The sequence below is a fragment of the Anthonomus grandis genome, chromosome 15, assembly GCF_022605725.1.
Source record: "Anthonomus grandis grandis chromosome 15, icAntGran1.3, whole genome shotgun sequence".
NCBI classification, from domain to species: domain Eukaryota; kingdom Metazoa; phylum Arthropoda; class Insecta; order Coleoptera; family Curculionidae; genus Anthonomus; species Anthonomus grandis.
Genome location: NC_065560.1, coordinates 8,185,698 through 8,208,139, shown reverse-complemented (window position 1 = coordinate 8,208,139; position 22,442 = coordinate 8,185,698). Strand labels below are relative to the sequence as shown.

General features: G+C 29.1%; 1 protein-coding gene across 1 annotated transcript; it reads left to right on the top strand.

Moving 5' to 3' along the window:
• Positions 1–9,631: 9,631 nt before the first annotated feature.
• Positions 9,632–11,168, top strand: LOC126745193 (uncharacterized). Its single transcript, XM_050452925.1, has 2 exons — positions 9,632–9,739; positions 9,803–11,168. The coding sequence occupies exons 1-2, from the start codon at positions 9,737–9,739 to the stop codon at positions 10,370–10,372; spliced, it is 573 nt and encodes a 190-aa protein (XP_050308882.1). The 5' UTR covers positions 9,632–9,736; the 3' UTR covers positions 10,373–11,168.
• The last annotated feature ends 11,274 nt before the right edge of the window (positions 11,169–22,442 follow it).

The window sequence follows — 22,442 nt, the reverse complement described above, 5'->3', positions numbered from 1 at the left end:
AACTATACTTTTGGTTATTGATAACTGTGCCAAAAATCCACCCCTATTATAAAAAATATGTATTTCTGCATAAAATTCTGTAATTTTTTATCTATTATCTGTCAATCAAATTGCTTTATTTTTTTAAATCTAGTGCTAGTTTAAAATTAATGCAAAATATTCAAACAATGTTAAAACTCTCGATTCAATAATAAAATAAATTGTATGACAAATAAATCACGTCAAGATAAAAAAATGTCGCAAATCGCCAACATTATCTCTTTTTCTTGGCGCTAATATGATGGCTATTAAAATGACTCATAAGCTTGTGCATTTATTGTTTAAACAAACGTATTAAAGGAGGCGGTTATTAGGTTCTCTGAATACTGTGTGTACATATTAGCATTTCTTTGTTTAAATTATTTACGTGTTGTCTAACAACGATTAGCCATTCAGTTATATATGAATTGCACCTTTCTCATTCACCCCAACGCATATTTTATTAAAGTAAAAACCCCCGAGTAAAATATCTAAAACCGTACCGGAATCCCCCAAAAGAAGAAAAAATCCCAAGCCAGATGTTGCGTGAACAAGAAATTTTAAACATCTGGTCTATCAGGCACAAGTCTGGCCCGTAGGTCGGCCTTATCGCGTTAAAGGAAAGGTGACGGTTTTCGTATTTGGGTGTTAATTATTAGGAAGCTTTTGTTTTGTGGCGCCTGGTTTTCAGCAAACATTACAATATTCGATTTAGAAAAGTACAAATTGTAATTAAAGCTTAACGCAAAGTAAAAAAAAGCAATCAAGGTTTTTTGAAAAAAATCTTTATTTAATGAGAGAAGATTAATCCTGGAATGCCTAAGATGAATCAATAAATAAGCTGTAGCCGCAATAAACCCTGATTGATTTTAACAAATTATTATAGACATAGATTTTAGGCAGTTATTAAGGAACGAAAGGTACATCCTCTTATAAGACAGTAGTTTGGCCATCATGAGGAAATTTTAATTTGTTTTATGCCAAAGTTATTGTGTAAATATCTTTTATTCTTGAATCAACTGCACTTTGTCAGATTTTCTTTTCTACTTATTAAGCATCCAATTTTTTACAAAAATATTTTGTGCAGATTTTACAATTTCTGTTTCTAGCAGCTACTTGGACGCATCCTTCTTTTTAATTAATTTTAAATATTCACTGTAAACTAAACCAAAAACAAAGCCCGTTAATAGACAAAGCCTCAAACCACCAAACATCCTTTTACTTAATACCCAAACACCAGAATTTTTTTCTACCAAACTACGCACAAAAAATGAACCACACAACACCGACATATTCGGTGGCTTGCTTACGCAGTATATAATTTAATTTGGAGCACCTGGTATCAGTTTAAAACCAGACCTACTTTCCAACAAAACACCTGGGCAAATCTAAAACCCTTTACCGCCTTGATTTAATAAGCAGTTTTTTGTAATTTGGCGGCTTGATCCATTTAAATATTGTTTGGTATATACAGATTAGATAGGCCAAAGATTGTTTGCAGTAAGATTACTTACGGGATCTGCGTCGCAAAAAAAAGACCATTTACTTTAAAAGAAACCGCAATAAATCCTGCTGCCAACCTTAAATCTTCATTGAAACGAGGGCCTCACCCATCCTCAAGACCTTCCCAATTATTGTTATTATAAGCTACCGACTTCCTTTAATTAACAACAATACCCTCGAGCTTTGGCAGGTCATATTCATAACGAAAATAATTTGAGGAGTCTCTTGTAGTATAACAATACATAAGCATTTTGGTCTGCCGGTCTTGATAATGGGCATATTAATAAGTATTTTGCTTTTTTTTTAATTTATCAGTTGAGCCGGAACAAGTGGCAGTTTAAAAGTGATCATTTATGTAAAGATATTTTTTGATTTGAAACTATTATTGCATTTAAAAAACAAGTCGCTTTTAGGAATTTACCATTTTTATATCAAATGCCAAAATATAAAACTTCTACCACCATCAAATCCAGGAGAAGAAACAGTAATGTACTTAATATTGTGTACTTTATACGTTTCTTATATTTCTGATGCTCTGGTCTAAACAGCGAGTACTGAAATCTTAGATACACGAGCAGCATCCCATCTAAATTTTTATATTTTCTTTGTTTGTTTGCTTAAAAATATAAAACGTGAACAGATTATGAGAAAAAAATGCAAGTTCAGATATGATTTGTTATGAATATTTAACGCCTACTATCTAGATGACCTCTGCTATTTATTTGATCATATTACTTAAGACTCTGATGCTATAACATTTAAAGTACATTACGTTCAATCAAATTGTTTTAACTAATTAAAAACCTTAAATTGATTTTTCAGTGCTACATTCTTACAATCTAACCACTTTTTCTTTAAAGTGATAACTGCAAGGCTGATTCCCTAATGGGTGAAATATTCTAATAGACTAATACTAGTAATGGATTAAATATATCTCAAGATATTAAAATCTCTTTAAATAAATTTTAACCACTTTGAATCTAACTCGTTAAAAGAAGTTATGTTTAGTTTCGTTTGGAGCAAACTGCAAACCAATGATAAATTAAAGCCAAGAATTGTGAAGAAGGGTATTAAAATACTTTAGCTATGACATTCAAAACTTACTGGAATGTTCGTTACTAATATTTAAATCACTGTCTTTTTTCTTCCATATACACAAAATACGTGTGAAAGCTGATCAGTCAGGTTATATTATAGAATTTTAAATATATACCGGCAAAGTTGCAATTATTAGCATGAAAATATCACTTGCTTTTTAATGGTAAGTGATTCTACATGAAAAGACCGAAAGTTGGACTGAAAATATCTAAAAGGAGACAGAGCAATGAACAAGAGGTGATATTTATTAGAGAATTAATAATGATTGTATGTTAAATATTTAAAATGAATGGATAAAAGAGCTGTTTAGTTTCTAAGCAATTTCCATCATCCAGATAAAGAAACAACCATTACTTACAATACCGGAAGACTGACTGAGTCATAATTAAGATTTAAGTCATAGACTTAATAGGAAATTTAGAAAAAAGTTCTTAGGATTATTTAAGTATTCTCTGCACTTTTCAAGAAATTAATAAATTTAATTGCTATGGAATTATATTATGTTACAAAAGATAATGCAAGTAAATCTGATATTACGGATGTAAAATGTTTAAAAATAGTAAAAATAATGCATAACTTAAATGGATAAGATTTGGTTACTTATTACTTTTTTTGAATTATAATAGTATTCGTATGGAACTAAATATACAGAGTGTCCCAGAAAAGAGTGTCAAGGAGTGGCGCAAAGGTACAGTATCTCTCGGGAATCCGAATCATCCTGTGTATATGATCCTTTTTTTAATGAAAAATGCCTTTAAATTTATTGGACTTTTTTCCCTCTTGTTTTTTAAAGCAATTTATTTTTATTTTTGAGCGCATGATTTTGATTGGTGGATTTAGTCGTTTCCATGTTAGTTAGGCCCAAATTTTAACTAAATATTTAAATAAAAAAATCAGGCATTATTTGCCATGATTATATAAAATTAGCTAAGAAGGTGAAAATACTGAAAAATCACAACAAAATCATAACTCCTAAACAAAACAAAAAAGATACGGTGTGATTCAGATTCCCCGAGGAGTGCTCTACCTCTGCGCCACCCCGTGACACTCTTTTCTGGGACACCCTGTATAGATAATTGAGACAGTAGGGTGATATTTGTTTACTTTTTATTACTTAAATATCATTTAAATATGAATTGAACTACCTGGAAAAAAATTGGGTATTACAACTACTATTGAAAGTCACTTTTACACACTTTTCATACAACAAACAGGGTCTTAAGCTTAAAGTAACATTTGAAAATTACGCTTTTCTTTTTTAGTGTATTGAAGCATATGAGAAAATCATCATTTCATATGTATTTTTTGTAATACCTTTAATTGAAATATCGCAAAAGTTTTATAGTTTTTTCCTATATGCCATTTATACAGTTGAATCGACTGAAAATTAAATTTTTCTCATGTAGGATACGACCACAAACGAGAATCTTTATTTTTAATTAAAAAATAAAATTTTCCATTTTTTTATTCTATATGTCATATTAAAGGCTCTATTACTATCTGTATCATCCAAAAATTATATTTTTCATATCTAGTTTACTTAGTACCAAACAGATAATTTTATTATGGTGTTCTTTCTGGTCGCTAGTCTGGAGCAATTTTAATAAGTGTATCAAATGTACGTTTTGTTAGTTAATAAATAAGACGCACTACTTGAATTCAGCGTATATAAAAAATTAAAAATTATTATAAGGGTAATTATTAAATTTTAGTATTAACAAAATACTCTAGTACTTAAGAAACCATAGGCAATATATTGTATACCGTTTTTTTTCGAATAGTGTCGTTGCTTTGATAAAGTTTTAAGACCTGATGGTAGCCTACGTTCGACAGCGCTAGGCAACAATTTTTAATTTATTATTTACGCCGTATACAAATAGTACGTTTTATTAATGGAGACATTTTATTTAGACATAAAAGTTGTTGAAAATTTGATAGTGTTTAATTATTAGGATAAATATGCCTTATTATTATTATTTAGGATCTAATTCATAGCAACTAGGACAAAATTTTAACAACATAGGTTCGATTCTTTTGGGATGCCATAGGCCTAAACAAAACAAAAATAAGTGAAGCCGAGTCCAGTCTTGCGAAAGGGCAGTGATATTTTTTTTTATTATCAAAACTAGATATTCGACTTCTGTGTTTTATTTTATATGTATTATTTTATTTTATGATTTACGTTGTTTTTGCAGTCTCGTAAATGATAATAAATAATTTAACAGCAGATTTTTTTAAGAAAAAAATTAGGTTAAGTTAAATGTTTCTAGCCCGAAAGTCAAAGATAATTCAGATATAGGGTGATAAACCTAATGTATCTTTTTTCGAATTTTAGTATTTATTTTTCGCTTTTAACAAAATCTGAAATATATTTCTTTTTGTTGTTGCTTTTTATAGAGAAAATCCTAAAATTAACCTTTTTTTTTTGAAAAAACTTATATGTCATATAATATATTATAAATGTTATAATTAATAAAAACCTTAAGCAAAAAAAAAATAATATTAGAACTTGACAAAACTATTTAGTAATTGAAAACAAAGAAATCATCTGGGTGACATAATATAGAAGGAAAAAATTTAACAAAAATGTCAAAAGAAGTTTCATGCGTCATTACCTCATTATTCAACAAATCATTTGATACGAGTTGTTTTCCAGATTGACTTAAAGATTATATTAATAAATGATTATTTAGGAGTGCTGACTAGTAAATATTGTCTAATTATGTTGTTTCTCTATATGTCTCGTTTTTAATTGTTTTTTAAAAATGTAGTACAATATATGAAGAACATTAATTAGTTTTAACGAAAAACAGAAAAACCTTCCTAATTCAAAATTTGGATTTAGAAAAGGAAGATCCAGAATGGATGAAATTACATTTTTAACACCTTATAATATATCTGATGGAAAACAGTGAAGCTTACCTATGCCTGTTTGTAATCCTTCAAAAGCGTTTGATACAGTTTACCATAACACACTATTTATAAATTTCCTCCAAAAGAATCATCTATCAAATACCTTTAAATTAAAATTGACAATTAAGCAGGATAAGACTTACACGTTAACAAATTAGTTTATAAAATTGGGAAACTTCTTCTTAAAGTCATTTATCCTAAATACATTTATTATATATTACATATTATATAGTATAGTAGGTTAGGAAGAAGTCTTTAAAAATAATTTAAAAAAGTGATGAATTGAATAAAAAAGTGAAATGAAAACGAATTCAACAAACGAACTTATATAAGTATGCTTTTGGATAGTGCTAATATGCAAATAAACATAGCTTGCATGTAACTTTTATTACTGATTGTGTGACTTCACACTAAGTTTGACAAAATCTTTACTGGCTTATAAGCACTTGTGGTTCAGTGATTTTTCCCCAAAGTTTAGTTATTAAGAAATAACCCGATTTAATTCTTGCAAGAAATTATCAGCAAAATTTATCTGGCATTATGAGAGAACACTATTTATCCAGTCCCATTACAAGTTATAAAGTATGATAAATTGTATTTTTTCAATCAAATTTTACTTCATTTCTGCCTTTGAATGATTTACATAATCATGTAATTAATAAATGACGTTAAAATATATCCCAGATCTTGGGATCAGATACTCTTCAGGTAATGACAGAGAGATGGTAAAGCAAGAAAGGTAAATTATGATATCTCTCTTAGTTTGCATCTCTACCTATTAGTAAATAAATAAGACATTTAAATAATTAATTTAAAAAAAAACATATTACGTGCAGCAAAAAATTATTGGAAATCGTAAATTATAGTAACTATATAATTGAATTGGGACTTTAAATATTAAATAAAAAATTAAAAGAAAGTTTTTCTTTCTTTAAATTTCTTTTTTTTAGAAATGGAAAAAAACTGCGCAGGCGTAAATAGAAGCAAGTAGAATAATTTTATTTATTTTATGTATATAGCGGATTAATTCATTTTACGCAATTCAATAATTTATTGATTTTAAATTAAGAAATCTAATTGTTATTAAACTAAATATATTCCATAGCACTTTATTAGGAAACAAAATAATAATTTATTATAAGTATGTTATTATGACCAATTTATTTTTTTTTTAATAATTTTGTCTAAATCTGGTCCTATTTAAATTTAGGATTGAATTCAGATGATTATATTATATAGATGTTATTGTATAGATAGTTAAATATATAATAGTTAAATCACCCTTTCCTGTACTTAATTTTTTTAAGATCTCTCGGAACGTCATTATATAACAAAATATTAATCAAAAATAAAGAGGTTTGGTCCATAATCAGCAAATAATTAATATTAATTTATAATACATTTTTTAATACGGAATATTTTTAATCCCAAGAACCAGTTTTTAGAATGATTTCAATCCTAATTTTTATATAAATGAATATAATATGAACTAAGAAAAATAATAAAAATAACTATAATCATTCTATTAAATTATATAATTGATAAAATCTATCTTTTACCTAGATAAATTCTATTTAGGAAATAAGTAGGTAGCCCAAGTAAAACATTAATTACTGGGTTGGCCTAAGAAAACTTTTATTTAATAGTACCTGCAGGTTTTAAATGCTTTTATTGGGCTTAAATCTCTTTTTCAATATGAGATAAGGATTATATTTATTCAAATGCAAATATTAAATATTTGTAATATTTTTTTAAATGTACGTATTTTCAATTCCAGGAACAGTTATTGCAGAAACATAACAACTGAAGAATTTCTGAGACATAGTTTTTGATAAGCGTGTCAACATATTTATTGTGTCATCTGTTTCAATATTGTTTGTCATTCGTTAATATATAAATCTAAATCTGTAATTATAGATATTTTAAAATGATTTCAATCTTAATTTGATTTTGTTCCCTTTTTTAATACACTTAAATATTTTTATGTTTTTATTAAATATTGTTACCTTCCAGCCCTGAGGATCATCCATTTTTAAATTATTCTATTGACTTTTTTACTTCTTTATTATTTACTACAATAATATGTTTCCCCCAATAACCATCAATTCTGATGGGAAGAGGAAGATCACTTCTGTGGTATTCGTACCTATGTTCTATTAGAGTTTTCGTAGTTTTTCAATTTTTATTGATTCGATATTTATTTCCTATTTTTTAGACAAATTAATAGAGCAAATACTAATAAAATTTTAAGCAAGTGAATAAGAAATAAGTAAAATGATGTATAATTAATATAAAAAAAGAATGGCATTTGATTAAAACTTATTAATAAAAATGTTTTTCAATTATTCTTTACCTGGACAAATAAAATTTAAGAAATAAGCAGATAGCCTCATTGTTTTACTATGGCTACCTAAGAAATTTTATCTATTAATACCTGCTGGTTCTAAATGGATTTATTGAGCTTAATTTTTTTTTCCTTAATAAGATAAAGATTAGAGTTTATACAAAATCAAATATTTGTAATATATTTTTCTTTGAATCTTAAACATTTTTAATACCAGGAATTAATTACCTATATTTAAAATAACAATTTTTTCCACCTCGCTGTATTTTCAAATAGATCAAATTGCACACCTTAAAATAGTTTTAAGAAAAAGGTTTAAAACTTACAATATTATTATTATGTAAATTATTTCGGCTTTATTCAAATACTATATCAATTTGGTCCAATTATCTTTTACCTAACCGATTAAAGTAGGTATAAATGAAATATGAATTTAAAACTTACTACCAGCATACTAATCAATAATATAATTTTCAGAATAATTGTAACGTAAATTAGATTTAAAGTTAAAAGTCAATAGTGGTTTTTTAACAATTATTTACAAAATATGCTTTCAAAGATCTTTTTCATATAAAGCTCTAAAGCTCATAAATAGCACATCCGAGAAGATTGAGTAAAGGTGAAGTTAAACGTTAAATAATCTCATAAAGAAATATTTATTGCTTAGCACATATATTTTAGTATTATTTTCTACTTTTGTTAGGAGTTTATTATTTTATTATTAAATCGTTATCGCTAAATGGTTATTGTAATTATTTATTTGTTTATTCTTGTTCCTCTATTAACAAAACAGCTGGAAATATGAAATGAAAATATAGCTGCCATATTTACTATATTTATATAATCTAATATTGGCAAGAATGTAAATACATAAAATTAAAAATAATAATTAATAAAAGGATTTTTGATATGGACTCAAAGCCTGGCATGCATAGATAACTAATACCAATTTTAAACTTTTGTAAGTGTGCCTTATAATAATTTTAAATTTTTTCTATGTTGTTTTTGTGTTTTTCGTTTCTTTGTTTAAAACTATTTCCTTTTAGTATCTCCTGACGATGGATACCGCTGTATCCAAATAAATAAGTGGAGGGAGACTGTAGGTTTTTTATTTTACCCTAATCTATGACTCTACTTTCTTCACTATTAAGAAATACAGCAAGTCTGTTCAAATATCTTCTAAATTCAATTTCAGTATTTACTGACAGACAATTTTTTTTGATAAAAAAATAAATATTAATAAGGCTTTTTAAAGACTAGTTAAGGTTTGATTATTGAACAAATCATACTGGACAGGATCAAAACTGAACGGGTAATATTATGTAATTTTAATTATGCGTTTCAACTATTTTTCTGTTTTTCAAATTTAGTTTAGCTTTTTTAATATTTACAAAAAATTGTATTATTCCTACTGTGTTTTTTTGACAGATATCCTTGAGGAGGATAAAATCCATGTAATTTAAAATAAAGTATAGGTCGATGAAAATACCACGGCTTTGTAATTTGGTTGGGCTATGCTGACTGTGAACATTTTCTTAAAGAATTGTATTTATAGTATTTAACTTTCCGGAGCTCGCGCGCGGACTCTCACTCCGCAACTATTTTATTTTGTCGTTAATTTCGACAATCGACAACCCGCAGCGCTGCAATATTAAGTATCTTTCTATCCCGGGTTCTCCTACAGTCCATAGAGAAAATAAGAGGGCCTTTTATTAATTTTCTCTATGCTACAGTCAGTGCTCATTTGTGCGTTGGTGTGTGCGTTTATTGCCAAATTATAGCCACTGCGGACTGTGAGTCCGCGCGCGAGCGTTCAATTTAAATATTTTTATGCGTTTTTTTTGTTAAACTTGTTGTGCAATGGTGAGTGTTAGCTTTTATTATTAAAATTTAAGATAGATTATTATTATTTGTACACTTTTATAGATGGCGTGCTCCTGTAGTCGAGAGGAGGCTCGTTTGCAAAAGCTCATGCAAGAATGTTTGGGAGAAGATGATGAGGAGCCAAAGAGTGATTTTGAGGACCAAAAAGATGATGGAGAAGAAGACAATTTAGAAAGGCAAGATTTGGATAGTGATACCGAACAAGAAACTTCGGAGACAGAAGCCACTGATGAAGTCGCTAGGGGAAATTACCCTGTGTTTATTGGCAAAGATGGAACTGAGTGGGCCAAACATATGACGAAAAGAAATGTGAAAACCAGGGCGGAGAACTTGATAAAGCATCTTCCAGGGGTAAAAAGACCTGCGAAAAACCTAAAAAGAGAAATTGACATTTGGAAGCTTTTTTTTACAGACGAAGTACTGAATTCGATAGTCGAAAATACAAACAGACATATTGCCATGAGTAGAGGTAATTACCAACGTAAAAGAGATGCAAAAGACACGGACATATTAGAAATACACGCACTGATTGGATTGCTTTATTTATCTGGGGTATTGAAATCTAATCGACTTAATATTGAGGAAATATGGACACAGAATGGTACTGGCTGAGCTTTTTCGACTAACGATGTTCCAATTTCGATTTCGATTTCTGCTAGATCATTTACGTTTTGATGATTTGGCAACTAGAGCCGAACGAAAACAGACTGAAAAGCTAGCCGCCATCCAGACAGTGTTTGATACAGTTGTTGGTAACTTTGATTCAGCCTATATACACTTTTTGAATGGCTAACAATAGACGAGATGCTAGAAGCATTTCGGGGGCGTTGCAACTTTAGGCAGTATATTCCTAGCAAACCCAATAAATATGGGCGAAAAATATTTGCTATGGTAAACGCCAAGACTTTCTACACCTGCAACTACCTGCTTTCTACACCTGATCCATTCCAAGCGAGTAAATCTCCCACTGCAGTAGTGCAGAGATTGTGCCAATCAATAAAAGGAACTTGTCGTAATATTACAGACAACTGATTTACCAGTATGGAGCTACTCAATTCCCTTCAGTCCATTTCAAGCTAACTTTATTAGGTACAGTTAGAAAAAACAAAAGGGAATTGCCACCTGAATTTTCGAATCCTTTGGGTCGTCCACTTTTATCGTCCATGTTCGCCTTTCGTCATAACTGTACTTTAGTATCATATACACCAAAAAAGAAAAAAAACGTGCTGCTTTTATCAAGTATGCATTTTGACGATAAAATAGATGCTTTTACTGGAAAACCAGATATGATATTGGACTACAACTCATCTAAAGGAGGTGTTGACTGTGTGGACAAGCTATTTGCGTCTTATAACTGTGCACGTAATACAAGAAGATGGCCCATGGTTGTGTTCTATTCGTTACTCAATGTATCGGGAATAAACTCTTTTGTTGTTCATTCAATGAATAATAATGAAAGTATACGACGAAGAAAGTTTTTGCGGTCTTTGTCATTTCAATTAGTGGAGGGGTACATTCGCCGTCGAATGACGCAAACTATTCCTAAGGCTACGCAGTTGAGAATAAAAGAACTTTTCGGACTGGAAACACCTACACCTGAGCCCCTACCAGCAGGACAACGTGAACGTGGCTCATACTGCGATAGAAAAAAATATAGACCTCGTTTTTTTTGTGTTGAATGCCACAAATATGTTTGTTTAGAGTATTCACTTGTTATTTGTCATGAATGCCGCTCAGAATGAAACACATTTTTATTTTTAATTTCTAGAAAGTTTTTATGTGTTGTTAAATGTTTATTTTAACTTTTTTGTAGCAATAAGTTTTGTTAAAATGCCAAAATCAATGTATTCGATGAATAAAATCTTAAAATAAATAAAAATTAACTTTTATTGCCAATAATTTTTAGAAATATGCACATTTGAAGGCTGCGGACTCTGAGTCCGCATGCGAGCGTCCTTTCCAAAATACTTAGCGCGAGCTCCGGAAGGTTAAAGCATTTACACCGTAAATTTCAGTCCATAGTATATCATTTCTAAAAGAATAAACATGCAAGAGCTATCGTATCATACAAAATTTAAGTAAGTAAAGTATTAAAGTTAAGTAATTTAATTTTGTAATACAAAATTACACCTTTCTAAAATCATTTATTAAGTATATTTTAGACGGGATGGTCGTTAGAAAAGCCAGAAGTAAACGCACTACGTGAACTACGTTCTATTCGGAGTAACGGCTTTTTCATCTTAGCTGTATCCGTTTAAGATTTTAAATATATATATTATATTAGCAGCTTCAGTTGTATTAAATTGATAGTTTACGCATAATAAATCCAAGAATTTTTCGACTAATTCTAGCTATAGTATTCTCATAATGTCTGGTCAAAACTTAATCAATTATCAAAAATTACATTTTAATTACATTAATCAATTACAAATTTAAGAAAGATCATTGGAATGTTAATTGCCTTAGTAAATGATGGCACCTGGTATGTCACAATATTTATAAATAGCTAATAGGTTGTGAATAAATGATGAAAATTATAGAGCAGGTGAGTAGATTTATCAGAAATATTATTTATAAAGTTATAAAATAAAAATTGCCCAAGCCCCGAAATACCTGATTTTCAATGATAATTAGCAAAGATAAGTTTCATGTATTTATTAGTATTTATAAATGCAGTTAGTCAAACATCTTTAATAGTACTATTTAGAAATAGTAAGGCATGAGCTTTGACAATGATTTAACTAGGCAGTGAAATAAAATTTAAGAAATAGGTAGGTAGTCTAAAATTAATAATATCTAAGTGTATGATACGCTTTAGTAAGTTACTTGTTTGCCAATGCAAGTGTAACGAAAAACAATGCTAATATCAATAATATAATGAAAATAATTGCGATCCGACGGCCATCTTAAAGGTGTGGTGAAATAAAATAAGGTGCGCTCGATGTAAGTGGAAGTTGGTAGGAAACCGGATGTCGCGGTTCCAGTGTATGATCGCCTTTTAAGGATAATTATTCATATAAATTAGATATTTATCATTTGAGATTAGCGTATCACTAACATAAAAAAAGAGCACGTACTTACTGCAGAAATGTCAAATGTTACTGTTACTAAGCTGTATAAAAAGATCCTGAATTGGACATTAAAAATATGCAATTTGTAATATGATAATATTAATATGCAAGAAAAATTTCTACAGCTTTAGGTATTAGAAAACGTTCAAATATTGTTTGAATGCTATTAAAATAGTAAGTAGATGCTACAAGTAAATACTTCAATTCTACGTTATCAGCTTTACAAAATGTAGATACCGTAGCCAGAAAAAAACTGTTGAAGACTTATGAGTGCAGATTTCTTTTAAATCATGTTTCTGTTCGTCGTAATAAATAAAAAAAATAGATGCTTTAGATAAACCAGTATAATAGTTCAATTAACTACTCTAATGGTTATTTAATATAAAAATAAAAGCCACAATCAGAGTCACGAGAAGGTGGATCTAAGATTAAAAATTGCAATATGAAATAAAAAAAATTAGACTACTCGCAGCATTAAAGGATCAGTTCGTAGAAGCAAGGAGTATAGAACCAGATTTCATTTAATTAGTGAGTGCCTTTTGGTCCAAACAGTTCAAATCTCCAAAAATAAGAAAGCTGGAACACAGATTCCTTCAATTATTGCATATATTTTACACTCCTTTTTAATTATAAGAGAAGCCTTGGCAGTAAACAAATAAAAAAAAATTAAATTCTAGGGACTAAGTGCTTACATATCTAAAAATAAAAGTTAGAGTTATAATAACTACCCACAAAAAACATAAAGATTGTATTTACCCTAAAAATTACAAATTTAGAGATTTCTGTGATTTGATGCACGTTAGTATTGGCAGGTCATCTGTCTTTTGATACTTTTAGAATTTTTTGTTTACCCCTATTAGGGTGAAATTTATATGGTAAATAAGTAAATATAAAAAAATGCCGAAATTTTGATAAAGACTTTGTACAGTACTTTTTGACGATATATTACTTGATTAAATTAAGTATTTCCTATTAAGTTTTAGCATACCATAGTTTATTGTGTCACATTGAATAAAACTTTCATTAAACGCTTACTAAGTGTATACTAAAGCATTACGTTTTTTGATAACCTTTAGGTATAAACTAACCTACAACCCACTTCCCTTAAATAATACTGCTGTAATTTTAGAAAGTTCACTAGACAAATAATAATCAAATAATCATATTGTTATGTATTACTCACTATGCTTGAACCTAGGCTCTTTAAATTTTATCAAAAATTAAGATAAGAATGTTTTGACCGTAGCATTAATTCAAAACAACTCAAACAAATACAAACAAGGATGGCTAGATTACTTTAATGACTGTGACTAAAAGTGTAAATACTGCATTAGGAGATAAAGATAAGGTCGCAAATTCCCCTTACCTGATGCATAAAAGTGCAACGAATTTAAATTATTCTAATCGCTGCTTGCTTGGGATAACAAATGTATTAGTCATATGCAATAAAAATTGTGCCCACAGCTTTTAAATTAGATTTGTCTTTAGATGATGTTTGTTTAATATGTTTGAAATAAAAAAGAGGACAAGTGGATGGCTTTTAGCCCAGTTTTGTTTTGGTTATTATTTTTACATGTTCAGATTTGATATTTTATGAAAAAAATTAGACGTGATATACTAAACAAGACTTGATAAAGACGTTTTGAGTATAGGCCTATAAAAACTTTGCTCAACGTACTTCGAATCTTACATAAACTAACTAAAACTTGAAACAACAACAGTTTAGAAGCATCCGTCGTCTAGACTCAAAGGTGCGACAAGGATGGAGCAAGCGGCAAGCACACCTCGCGACTTCTCGGGACATACGTGGAAAATTAGAGCACTCGCCGCTAGGAGGACATAAATAGTAGGAAATAAATACAACGTTAATAAATATTTCTAGTAACGTTAAGTCTTTGTATTAAATGTGATACGTGTATAATAAATCAGATAACTATTTTTGTGTATCAAGTGTTTTAAGTCACACCTTTCGTGACTAAAACATGTGTAAAGTTACCGCAGAAAAGAAAATTCACACCTAAAGGAACAGTAAAAACGCATGACTATTTTTACGTAAAATATGTAGTAACTGAACTAAAACCAATTTTTTCTGATAGATTTATTCAAATTTGACTTTACTCTAAGCTCCTTATAAATCATTTATGTTAATCCCTATACCTCAACTTTAACTTTGAACTCCTAATAATAAACATTTCTTTGTTGGAAATTTATTGGGAGTTCTATAAGTTTCTTATTTATTGTACACGTAATATTGGCATTTGCTTTCATATGTCGATCTTCTGCACATTTTCCTAATCTAGCTTTTGCCATTCTTTCTGGTGCCTCCCAAGTGTATCTTAAATAGTAGAATTTAAATCAGGATTCTTTGGTAGCCATTCTCTATAACTGAAATATTATAGGAAGTTTTAAGGACGTTCATCTACCTTTGCTATCATCACCAAAATCAGAAGCCTTAGAAATATTTAATCAAAAATCTATTTTTAATTTTTAGAGGCGTGAACACTTTGTCCCTAGAATTTAGTTTATTTTTCAAATTCCCAGACTTATCTTATAATGAAAAAAAAATCTAAAATAGGTATCTAATGAACTAGTTGAAGGGATCTGTGTTTCAGTTTTAATATCTCTAGCCTTATTATTTTTGGAGATATGAGCATTTGGTCCCTATAATTTCAACTCTCAAAGCTTATTTTTAATTTCTTTTAAAAAATGCTAAAATAGATAATTCAATAAATTTATTAAACGAATCTGTCTTACAATTTTCAAATCTTTAACTTTTTTATTTTTAGAGATTGACTACTCTGACTACTGTGACAACAATTTTAATTTACTTAAGATTTCACAACTTCTTCATGATTTTCCATTTTTAAAATAATGAAAAAAAACGCTGAAATATTGGCGCGACTTTTAAATTAATATAAATAGGAAATAAATACAATTTTAATAAATATTTCTAGTAACCGTATCGAGTCACACCTTTTGTGGCTAAAACATGTATAAAATTACCGCAGAAAAAAAAATTCACACTTAAAGGAACAGTAAAGACGCATGATTATTTTTACGTAAAATATGTAGTAACTGAACTAAAACCAATTTTTTCTGATAGATTTGTTCAAATTGACTTTACTCTAAGCTCGTTATAAATAATTTATGTTAGCCCCTATACCTCAACTTTAACTTTGAACTCCTAATAATAAACATTTCTTTGTTGGAAATATTCCTATTGGAAGTTCTATAAGTTTCTTATTTATCGTAAACCTAGTATTTGCTTTTATATGTCGATCTTCTGCACATTTTCCTAATCTAGCATTTGCCATTTTTTCTGGTGCCTCCTAAGTATATCTTAAATAGTAGGATTTAAATCAGGATTCTTTGGTAGCCAATCTCTATAACTGAAATATTATAGGAAGTTTTAATGACGTTAATGTACCTATCATTACTATCATTACCAAAATCGAAAGCCTTAGGGATATTTAATCAAAAATCTATCTTTGATTTTTAGAGATGTGAACACTTTATCCCTAGAATTTTGTCTATTTTTCAAATTCCAAGGCTTATCTTATAATTAAAAATATCTAAAATAAGTATCTAATGAATTAATTGAAGGGATCTGTGTTCCAGTTTTAATATCTCCAGCCTTATTATTTTTGGAGATATGAGCATTTTGTCCCTATAATTTTTCAATATTTAAAAAAATATTTTTAACTTTCAAGGCTTATTTTTATTTTTTTTTTTAAATTAAATTTTCTCTGTGGTCCAATTTAGAGATCTTTACCTTTATTATTTTTAGGGATATGACCATGTGGTCCTTAGAACCTTCAATTTTTTTAAAAACTTATTTAACTTCTAAGGCCTCTTTTGCTGATTTAGTACTACCCGACTGATGTCCAAAGTATAAAATATTTAACTAACATTGCAGCCGACATTAAGTTCTTAAACATGTTCATTATGATACCTATAACTATAAATACATTAATCTTTGAGCATTTACTATGATTTAGCTATATAATACTCGAGTAAAAGTATCATTCATCCACCCGATTTTGATAGAAACCAAATTCTGATTTCTACTTTGTATTAAGGAGTTACGGAGGAAAAAAGGGAAAAAGTTAAAAATTGTCAGATCAATTTTTTTCGTTTAGATGATAAAGTAGGATTCCTATGTTTTCCTGATAGACATTTAAAAAAAAGTCTCTTTTTATTTGCGACTTTGTAGATACTTTCAAAATTTTAACCTCATCTGAGCAAAGTACTATGCATAAAATTTCCAACTTTTCGTTAATAAAGATAGTTTCTTATCAGACCTACAGAATCTGCGTTGATATAATGAACTCATAGTTTCTTAAACAGGCTAATGCAAATGAGTGGCTAACTTTTTTCCTTTACTGCTAAATAGTTTATTTAATAAGTGGGTTTTATTGTTATATGTGTAGTACTTTAATACTTATTATATTTAGTGAATTATTGTCGTCCAAAAGGGTTCCAAAATTTGAAAGTCGACAGCGAGTATATTTTTGAAGCTACATTTGTTAAATTAGCTTTAATTTATTTTGCCGAATCATCATGGACGGATATAGCATTTAATAACAACTTCAGATGATTTTTTAAAAAGTTAAAATCGTCCTACTTAGAGCATTATTTGCAGTGTGGTATACAAATTTGAGTCTAATAAAAATGCATAGAATTTTGAGTGAGGTAAGTTTTCTAGGCATAGGATTCCTTGCTGAAAACAACATGTGCTAAATGAGTGGATAAAACATGAGCTGGTAAAAATATGTAGGTACTTAAAAATTATTATTTATTTTAAACTTTATTTTCAAAATATAATAATTTAATTTTGTTTCTTTTTATTACTTTCTTGTCTCTCGACTGCACTAAAAATGTATATATTACTATTGTATTTTATATTAATTCTATAAATTTACTGTGTTGTATTACTGATTCTTCGGATGATATGACCAATAATTAGTAAATTTGTTTGCAGTTTAATTAGCATGTATAGTAATTTTTCATTCGCCATTTCATCATTATGTTGTGTTAAATTCTTTTATATATTAAAATACTTTTTACTCTCTTGTAGTTTCTTTTGAAGAAGTCACTAAAATATAGGACGTATATAAAATATACTACTCTATATACATATATGTTATGTATTTTTTTCAAAATTTTACCATTTTTATAAAACTAATAAAAATTTCATGATTATCTAATTCTTTGTTATAATCTAGAACCAGGACTACTATCATGTATATAGCCTCAAAATATAATAACTCTTGCTCTTTCTCTCTTGCGACTTATGTTTAGGTTGCCAATTTGTTGACAATGAAATTCAAGTTGCAAGTTCAAAGACTGTAGACATAGTGGTATGTTCACTTCAACTGTCTATCAGGCGATGCCCAGTCAAATTTCCATTATTCTTCAATATTCTAACAAATTTTATTGATAATAATTTTTTCACAATAGTAGAAAGGAATTCTTGCTAAGTTTCTGGTCTCTCAAAAGATAGCTTAACTCATTAGTAGAAAATTATGTACAATGTCCATAAATTCATTAGCAAGTTATTTAACTTGAGATTACTTCTGAAAAATTAAAAAGCACATATTGCTTTTTTTAAAGTCTCTTTATTGATAGATAGTTTCAGTTTATAGAAGGGAACTGTAGTGAAAGGATTGATTAACTCTTAATTTCTAAATGCAGATCATTTACCTTCTGGTTGCAAGTGGTTAATGAAAGACAAAGCCAATGCCTTTTTATTTTTTCTAAATAACACGTCTTCAAGCTATACTCTCCAATAAACTTTAAAATTGTAAACAAATTAAACCAGTTGCAGGCAAAATTTATGAGCGAACTACATATTTGATGACTGATGTTTTGATTGATAGCGCCTTAGCAATAAATGTTTGATGAAATATTTGTAAGTTCTAAATTTATTTTTTTATAAAAAATCCCGTTAAAAAATTTCGAAACTTAGAAGGTTCTTTATGGGTAAACACTTCAACCAAATCATGTTCTTGTGTTCATGATTTGAGTTTTTACAAAACCCTATAAAATGCCAGTATCCTATTTTTTTATATAACATACAGTCAAGACAATGGTTTTAAAAACTTAATTATTACCTGCGTTAAAGACTTGTAGTCAATTGATAAGGGTCTGTGCAACGATTTGTGATCAAGGTGGTACTAATATAGTCACATTAAGAGACTTAACTCTTAAGTACACTGATAACAAGCCAACTCTATATCACTTTAATTTTAATAGACGATCTATTACTATAAAACACAATTTTGTTAATTTTTAAGAATTAAGTTGGATAAGGAGTGAATTAAAATCCAAGCTCTTCAAAACTTTTTTTCTTCTAATGCCAACGTTACGGCCTATATTAGACCTTCTTCAGAGCGAATAGAAAACTCAAAAAAGTTTACTATTTTTAAACTTTTCTTTTATTAAGCTGATTATTTATTGATTGCAATCTTTGAGATAAAAACATAACATGTCCAAGACTATTATTATAATAATACAAATTATATTCAATTATAAACTATCAGTATTAATGATATATTGTATTAGAATACTTGAAATATTGTTTATTTTTATTTTTCAGATTATTAAATTATTTATTTATGTTTACATAAAATGGTACAGTTGTGTTTTATTTGTACACCTAAAATTTAAGTACATTACATTACAGAAGAAATATTCTTTTTTGCACATGACATATGTGTATGTCAATATTACCCAAGGACATTTTTTCAGATAAATAAAGAAAAAAACAAACAACAGAATTTTAATTTTTTTTTTGGCACAAAAAGTTAAATTTACAGGTTACATTGTCTTGTCTTGTTAACTTGATAACTCTACTGCAAGGCAAATGTCAGTCTGATTTGTGTGTGATCCTACTTTAAAATTTAGAGGTTATATTATATACATATTTGCCCAATTAAGGAAATTTCATCATATACATACATTTAGCGGGTGTTCGTCTTGATCATAATAGAATTTGTAGTGTGAAGTTTGTGCATGGCTTTTAAAGGTCTGATGATGCCTTAGCTACTAGGGCAAAACACTTGTAGCCTGTGATTATATGTTGTGAGACCATGACTTTGTGTTTTCTTTATTTTCGTCAACATAGATTTACTTGAAAAATATAAAAAGGAAATATGTTAGAAAAAACAAATTTTAATCGAGTGGAGTGTCCATAGGTTATGACATTTAGTAGTATTTTTAAGTTGGGTCCGTCTTAGAATTCGAATTTTCCGAGCCTAATTGAACCCAAATTTGGCACAGGATTTGACTATGCTATCTTTAAAATTTGATTAGCTAAACAGCTTGGTAATAGATTATGGCTTACAAATGTGAAAATTAGATCGAATTATTGCACCTTCAGTAGAGGGCCAAAATTTCTTTCCGTTAATAAGGCAACCTGCATTTCTCTATATTCATAATTTGTTTCTTCATTAGACATTCTGCACTAGTGATTTGACAACACGTCGTTTCAAGTGGAAGTGGTGGCCACCGCGACGGTGTGATTTGAGTCTATTAGATTTTTTGTTGCGAATTTTTCTTAAATCATAGTGGATAAATTTGAGTCACTCACAAGAACTCATCCTCCCAGATCACATCCCGGCGAAGTGTACGTTAAACTAAAGTCTGTACTCGTCCAAATTCAACTGATTGAGTAAATTGCCATAGACAACAAAGTAGATACGCCTATTGAAGCAGCGGCGGTTGTTTACATGATGTAATATTTTGTATGTAATGAAATCGAAAACCCTCCTAAATGTCTTTAACTGGATTACATATTTCTCTCTGCTAACTTAAAATAGCGTAAAATAAATTAAAGTTAACTTTTTGATCTTTAATAATTACTGAGTTCTGATCTTTGGCCAATGTAGCCTAATCTTCTTTTGTTGCAAAAATTATATATTTATAACATTTACGTATCCACTTATAAGCATCATAATCACATATAAATTCATATGAGCTAATACTTTTATATTGGCTATCTCAATCTGAATTTCTCCTATAAATAATAATTGTTATGCAACCTTATGTATATTCATAATAGTTTTCGACGTCAAACCCAGATCGGAACGTACACCGTTATTCTGTGAAAGATAGATAATACAGTAATTAATAACTCAACAATTAAGCAAAGGCTGCTTTATTGCAAAGTTCTACCTTAGGCTAGAAGTAGATAATTGAAAATTACCAAAGAAATTATTAGAGGTGAGATCATAACTTAACGCAATATGACGTGCTTATTGTTATGAGTAACTTTGCTATTTAAACTTTAACCATGAGAGCTCGCAACACAGGTGTTTAAAAGTAAAAGGAAAATTACCGCTGGACACCCTTTTATCCCCTACCCTTGGAAATACAGGTTATTTATTTTAAATACAATTAAACTAATGTGCTATTGCTCATTATACTGGTTTCTGGCCCACCTTAACTGCCCTTCATGAATACGTAGGCAACGAAACTTTAAGGGTTAAAAAATCGTTTGGAGGGGCCATTGCCGAAACACTTGTGCGGTATGTTTGTTTGCAATATACAGGTTGCAAAATGGCCCTATAAGGGGCTGGTTTGATGGGAAAAAATACGACTGTTTGGGGTACTAAATATCTTGGACCCCAAACTGAAAAATGTCAGGTTTAATTGTTTGTTCGTTATTGATATTTAAATCAACCTGTACTTAAAAAACTGCTTTTAATTATTAAAATGTAGTTAGTTTTTTGGTTAGGTCAAAATAGTATACACTTTCTTTACTAGAGTTTAATTAAACATATATTGAAAGATACTTTGACTGAAAGTTTTTGATTGAAAAATATGGTTCTCTCTCAGGGTTTCACGGCTTTGACTTATTAAGGAACGTCAATACTACAAAGTCAATTGGTAGGTGCTATGGGAATAAAAGTAACTTGTTCAAACTGCGAATCTTGAAATAGATTTTATGTAAGTGGACTTACTAGATGTATGTCAAAGACACAAGGACTCTTCTAGGTCTTCTATTAATCAACAAGAGGACCTTTATAACTGATCTACTTTTAACGTGTGACACAATTACGTTTATAGAAACCTGTATGTTACAATTCTATACACCTCCTGTTCACCCTGTTTTCCATTACTTACTGCGATCTGCCTCTTTTTCCAAGATGCGAGTAACAGGACATAACTGCAGTCCAATCAATCCTATACTACTCTAGTTTTTTATACATAACACCATGAACCACGTATTAAACGCTTTAGGCAACCAGAAGCACTTAACTAAAGAAATGATTTCATTTATTATATTTGTTACCACAGCGGTATATGGTGAGTCCAGGTTTTCTTAAAAATAACATTGATAACTAAGGAAGACTTTTCATTGGGATAGCTTAATGACAATTTAGTCTTTATACGATCACAGTACAGAGATAATTCAACAAATGTCATTCACTGCTTCCATTGCCCTGGAAATGTGGGTATAGAATTTGTTCATGGACATTATAAGTAAGTGCACGTGGCAGTAGTGCAATTTACCTTATTCGTCGCAATATTAAAGTTATAGATAATTCAGCAAGATATCCGAATATCAAAATCATTTGACATGTAACATAGCTCTGTTTAACAAACTT